This window comes from Heterodontus francisci, chromosome 27 (assembly GCF_036365525.1).
Source record: "Heterodontus francisci isolate sHetFra1 chromosome 27, sHetFra1.hap1, whole genome shotgun sequence".
In the NCBI taxonomy this organism is placed as follows: domain Eukaryota; kingdom Metazoa; phylum Chordata; class Chondrichthyes; order Heterodontiformes; family Heterodontidae; genus Heterodontus; species Heterodontus francisci.
The window spans coordinates 17,002,300-17,008,299 of NC_090397.1; the positions used below are offsets into that span (position 1 = coordinate 17,002,300).

The 6,000-nt window shown below is 39.3% G+C and overlaps 1 protein-coding gene across 3 annotated transcripts in view; it reads right to left on the reverse strand.

Annotated features, from left to right (window-relative positions):
- Window positions 1-5,279, reverse strand: part of LOC137384674 (solute carrier organic anion transporter family member 1C1-like) — an 87,521-nt gene extending 82,242 nt beyond the window's left edge. For all 3 annotated transcript variants that reach the window (XM_068058926.1, XM_068058928.1, XM_068058927.1), the window contains exons 1-7: window positions 5,172-5,279; window positions 4,486-5,048; window positions 2,080-2,221; window positions 1,856-1,988; window positions 1,605-1,732; window positions 1,359-1,505; window positions 1,155-1,253 (exon numbers count right to left, since the gene is read on the reverse strand). In XM_068058926.1, the coding sequence (XP_067915027.1) occupies window positions 1,155-1,253; window positions 1,359-1,505; window positions 1,605-1,732; window positions 1,856-1,988; window positions 2,080-2,221; window positions 4,486-4,989 (1,153 nt within the window). In that variant the 5' untranslated portion in view covers window positions 4,990-5,048; window positions 5,172-5,279. The remainder of the gene's footprint in view (window positions 1-1,154; window positions 1,254-1,358; window positions 1,506-1,604; window positions 1,733-1,855; window positions 1,989-2,079; window positions 2,222-4,485; window positions 5,049-5,171) is intronic.
- Window positions 5,280-6,000: the final 721 nt, after the last annotated feature.

A 6,000-nucleotide genomic window follows, 5' to 3' on the forward strand; every position in this document is an offset into this window, starting at 1 on the left:
TGCCCATTCACCTAGTCTGTCACTATCTCTTTGCAATTTTATGCTATCATCTAGACTGTCTATAATGCCGCATAACTTTGTATCATCAGCAAATTTGGATATATGTCTTACTATGCCATAATCCAAGTTGTTAATGAATAATGTGAATAATTGAGGCCCCAACACAGATCCCTGCGGGACACCACTGGTTACATCCTGCCAATCGGAGTACTTACCCATTATTCCCACTCTCTGTCGCCTACCACTCAACCAACTTTCTAACCATGTCAATAATTTGCCCTCAACTCCATGGGCTTCTACCTTAGTTAACAGTCTCTTATGTGGGACTTTATCAAATGCCTTCTGGAAGTCCATATAAATAACATCCATAGACACTCCCCTGTCCACTACCTTAGTCACCTCTTCAAAAAAATTCCATGAGATTAGTCAGGCATGACCTTCCCGTCATGAATCCATGCTGCCTGTCTCTGATTAACTGAAATTTTTCTAGGCGTTCAGTCACCCTATCCTTGATTATAGACTCCAGCAACTTGCCCACCACAGATGTCAGGCTAACTGGTCTGTAATTTTCTTGGTTCCCCCTTTCACCCTTCTTAAAAAGTGGAGTGACATGTGCAACTTTCCAATGCAGAGGGACCATTCCTGAATCTAGTGAACTCTGAAAGACTATAGTTAGAGCATCTATATAAATGCAAGTCTTTCCTTTCTTTTTTGAATAAAATTTTCACTCATTTCAGGCAAGATTTTGTTTTGTGCCGTTCATGGTCAATCTATAAGGACTCCAGCCTTGATCCAAGAGCTTTGCTGCACAGACTCCTTGTCCAATCAAAAAATAGTGCTTTCCATGCATTGGGCAAGGAACAGAAAGACTTTTTTGCCCAATTTCCTGGTGGCTGCTTGCCCAGACTGCAATTTCATAGGATTACATAGAATCTACAGCACAGCACCAGACCATTTGTTCTCATTGCTTGATGCCAGTGTTTAGATTCCATATGAGCTTCCTCCCAACATACCCCCATATCTCTCTGTTTCCTTTTCATTTGTGCATACACCAAGCCTCCCCTTAAATATAGAAAATTGCCCCTCTTCAAGACTTGGAAGGATTTTTGCTTTAGAAACTTAGTCAATTATTAGAAAAGTCTTTCAGTCCTTACCTGAGCTAACAAATCCAACATCCACAAACAACCCGGCAGATAATGATCCTAGCACAAAGCCAAATATTGGTCCCAAAAGTCCGACTGTGTACATACATCCTAAAATAGAATGGGATTATTCAGTTAGTGGCAATCAATGCCCTACAATTCTTTACTTCTAAAAGTACTGTCTGGTATCAATTAATTCAGAAAATCTACAGTTACCCAGATAGAAGGCAAAGTTTTCCTGTTTGGCATGATCATCGAGATAAGAGATGCCCAACGGTGCGACTGGTGTTTCCCCAATTCCACGCAAGACATTTCCAAGCAATATGAATATCCACATGGAGGATTCGGCTGTATTTTCACAACCTGAGACAATAAATACATATTTCAGGTAAAATGGATATAAGAAGTAACAACATAGAATAAAACAATAAACTCTTCAAAATCTGACAGAACTTTACTTACCTAGTTTAGGTATTAATGTCGACGTGTCCACGAATTCTGACTTCAGCTGGTCATAAAGATTTATTGAGCACAAGGACACATTCGACGTAGAATTGTGTAAAGGTTTAATTGCTGATTCATACTCATAGCTGTGCAAATGCCAACAGTTTTATTCATGTTGATACATCAAGTGTAACTTTCAGTAATATGCTTAACATTTATTTTTTCATAGAATCTAGAGTAATTATGAACACTTGGTTTTGGAAACTCACCGTCCCATGATGAAATGGGGCAAAGCCATTATAAATGTCCCAATGGCCATGAGTATCATACCAGCTCCAATTAGTTTTGGTCTATGAAACTTAGCTCCAAAGTAACTCACAAAGGCAATCACCATCAGATTCCCTTGAGCCAAAAAACAACAAATGCAAAACGTAATTGGAATTGACTTCTGATCCTGGACTTAGACTTCTATGTTTCAGAATTCAACACTTACCAATTTCAAAGCTCCCATCAATGATACCAACAAGTGAACTCGGTATATTGAAGCGTCTCTCTATCTGTGTGATTGTACTTTTCATATAGCTCCCAGATAATGCTTCAGCAAAGAATGCAAAGGACAAGGCTGCTAGAAATAACTTTGAAAATAAAACACATTTAGAAATGGATGTTACTGGAGGACAACTGTGCCAGGAATTGGTCATCAATTCATGACCTGCAAATATATCTTGCATCATAATATTGTCAAAAACAATTAATTTCTTTCATGCATGTATTACATGTATGATTTGAGGCTATATCAATGCTCTGACTAGTTCAGCTCAAATAAATGTCATGCTGATTCACTCAATGCTTATGCAAGAGCATTATGTTAAAGTATGTCTACAAACACACCAAGAAGTATCAGCACATGCTCATGCTGATGAACTATTCTTTAAATGTAGGGCATCAGTCAACAGGCAGACAAGATGAACATTGGTGCAGCCACTAAAATGCAAATGTCCCAGTGCATTAGATCAGCAAAAGAAGGTAACAATTGGTAACAACAACAGTTTGTATTTATTTAGTATCGTTAATGTAAGGAAGTGCTCCTAGATACACTACAGAGGAGGAAAGGAGTGGACAAGGAGATGTTGAGGGAGAGTTAGGAGAAGCGAGCAAAGATAGGCTTACTATGCAGGAATTTTACATATTATGTAGAGGGAGAAAGGTTTGTAAAAGAGGGCAGAATCAGACTGTTACTGCTGTTCTCATGCTCCCAGGAAATAAATTGGGACACCTTTGTTAAGTAAATGAATCAAGAGATATGGAGCAAAGGCAGGTTGAGGGACAGATCATCCGTGATCTAATTTCTGGCTCAAGGGGCTGATGGCCTTACTCCTGTTCCTATGGTCCCTTTCGTCCTCCTCTTGAGCTGGTGAACTGTATGCCTTTATCAGTTGTAATGTCATTTAGCATGCAACATACCAGCATTATTTTGGCAACCACCTCATGAGGCATCTACCAAAGTGGTCTAAGTGCATGAAGCACCTTCCCACTATTTGGAGGAAATCAGTAAAATCAGACTGGCACAAGATGTATGAAATATGGCTAAAGGAAGTGGACATTGTATATAATCTTAAATGAGTGACCATGCGTCATCTTCATATAAATGGAGTGAAGCAGTCCAGTATTGCTGTGTGGTGTCCAAACAGCCGCAAGGATACATACAATCAATGAACCCAAGGGAGCCCCATATGTTGGTGGAAACCCTGCTGCCTTTGAGATTCACATTTGATACTGATAGATCTGTTGCATGGCTATACAGGACTAATAGCACTCACCCCTGTAATGGCCTGCAAGTTAGAATAGAAACTTGAGTGTAGTCATTACCTGATCTATCACAGGAATGACACTACTGGGACCACAGGGGGATCTGTACCTGGGCATACAATATAATAACATTTTTCACCTCAATTCCATGTAACAGGAAGCAGAGATATTTAAATTCAATGGGAGGTATATGTCTGAAGATGGTTTAGCAGGGAATTTGCATTTAATTTATTCTGGTCTAAGCAGTTGGCGGGAAAGTCTTGCTGTGTTTGGTGATCTCAGATCAAGTTCTTCCTTCAGCTGTACCTTCAACTTCAGGAATATCTGAATTATAGAACAACTGAAGTTCAAACCGAACTACAGATCCTATGGATTTGATGCTCCAATCATTGCACAGCAGCAACCGACATGATAGAACATTTAAGTAGGTAGGCAAAACAGCAGAATAGAAGGCAGAGAAAGTTATGCTCAAATTGTGTGATCCTTTAGTCAGGCCAAACATTAATTACTGTATCCAGTTCTGGTCATTGAGATACAAGGGGGATATTCAAATAGTGGGGACAATTTAGGGAAGAGTCACAAGGCTGATCCCTAACTTCAGAAAGATCATGGGATCCTAGTAGACTTAACTTGACATTCAACATTTCCAACTACCACTGTTCAAGTTTGAGGAAAGCCTGGGGAGACTTGAGGTTCACAGCCTAAAGATAGAGGGATTTGAGAGGTAATTTTATATAAGGTAGAAAATGGTAAGCAAATGATAAATCTAGCACATTACATCAACTAAAGAGTGAGTTTAGAACAATGGGATTCAGGTTCTAAGTAGTAAAAGACAAATTTAGGACTGAAAGTTCTCCATACAGAGTACAAACAACACCTGGAATGGTAAGAGTACTAGAGGGACAAGCCCTGAAGTTAATTGAGAAATGGTAGGATGTCATAATGGAAGGACATAATGGAAAGCCTTTCTGGATGGCTAAACAAAGATGGATCTCACTCACATTTTGAAGCTAAAACAGAAAGAAAACCAAATCGCCCCTTTTGGACACCAGTAGAGATGTGGGTAATCACTAGATTAATGTCTCATTACCTTTATGTTGTTAAAGCAAGAGCATCTTTCCTCCATCATTGAAGGTTCTGGATGATGTGGTGTGTTCTCCATCAGTAAAGGTTCTGGATGATGTGGTGTGTTCTCCATCAGTAAAGGTTCTGGATGATGTGGTGTGTTCTCTATCAGTAAAGGTTCTGGATGATGTGGTGTGTTCTCCATCAGTAAAGGTTCTGGATGATGTGGTGTGTTCTCTATCAGTAAAGGTTCTGGATGATGTGGTGTGTTCTCTATCAGTAAAGGTTCTGGATGATGTGGTGTGTTCTCCATCAGTAAAGGTTCTGGATGATGTGGTGTGTTCTCTATCAGTAAAGGTTCTGGATGATGTGGTGTGTTCTCTATCAGTAAAGGTTCTGGATGATGTGGTGTGTTCTCTATCAGTAAAGGTTCTGGATGATGTGGTGTGTTCTCTATCAGTAAAGGTTCTGGATGATGTGGTGTGTTCTCTATCAGTAAAGGTTCTGGATGATGTGGTATGCTCTCCATCAACAAAGTTCAGTTTGATATGAAGTGACCAGTGGTTCTTTTTGTCCGTTTTTCATTCTCTGCAATGAACAAATATCAATAATACAATGATATCACATGAAAATGACAGAAAAGCATATGTCCTGGCAGGGAAAAGTCTACAGTAAGATACATCAAATAGGGTGATAAACTGGGCCTCTTACCTTAGCTCAATTTTGCGATCCTCAGTGAGAATGATGACCTCTCAGTATAAAGCAGAAAGCTAAAGAACTCTGTAGACTTTGCTCTATTTTTCATTCTTACTGATTAACAAACAACAAATAGTGAGTCCAGTATTTGCCTCCTTATGACAATATATATACTTGGATTGAATCCCAAAAATACAACAGTAGCAAAATGAACTAAGAAAAAGAGAAATAAACTGCAAACGTTGGAAATCTGAAACACAGCAAAAAATGCTGGAAATACACAGAATCTGGAGAGAAGAAAGAAGGCTGATTATTGTTTCAATGTATAACCCTTAAAACGAAGGAAGCTCAGAGAAAGGAATTACACCTGAAAACTTGTCGTTTCTTCTCCTTACAGACGCTGACGGACCCACTATGTATTTCCAGGATATTTTGTTTCTCTTCCTGCAGCAGATGCTGATTGCCTGAGGCTATTGACTCCTGAAGTTATTGGTTTTGTTCAGTGTGACGCCAACCTTTCAGCACAGAAGGGCTGATTTTTATGAATGTACACTATTGTCCTTGCCTGCTGGGAGCCTGTATCAGGAAACCAAGGGTGCTCACCTAGCAATTTTACACCCATTGAGGTAGAGTTGCTGTTTTGGTTGCAATGGGGAAATTGCCTCCAAAATGCACTGGAAATTGTGCTGACTAGGTTAGGCTACAAGCATCCACTAATATTAATTTGCATAATCAAAATTTAAAACTTTCCATGAACCAGTGCAATCAGGTAATCATTTCTTTTTTTTCTTTCCATTACAAAGTGTTTCGTGATGTATTTAAGAGTGGTAACTTTGTGCAGTTT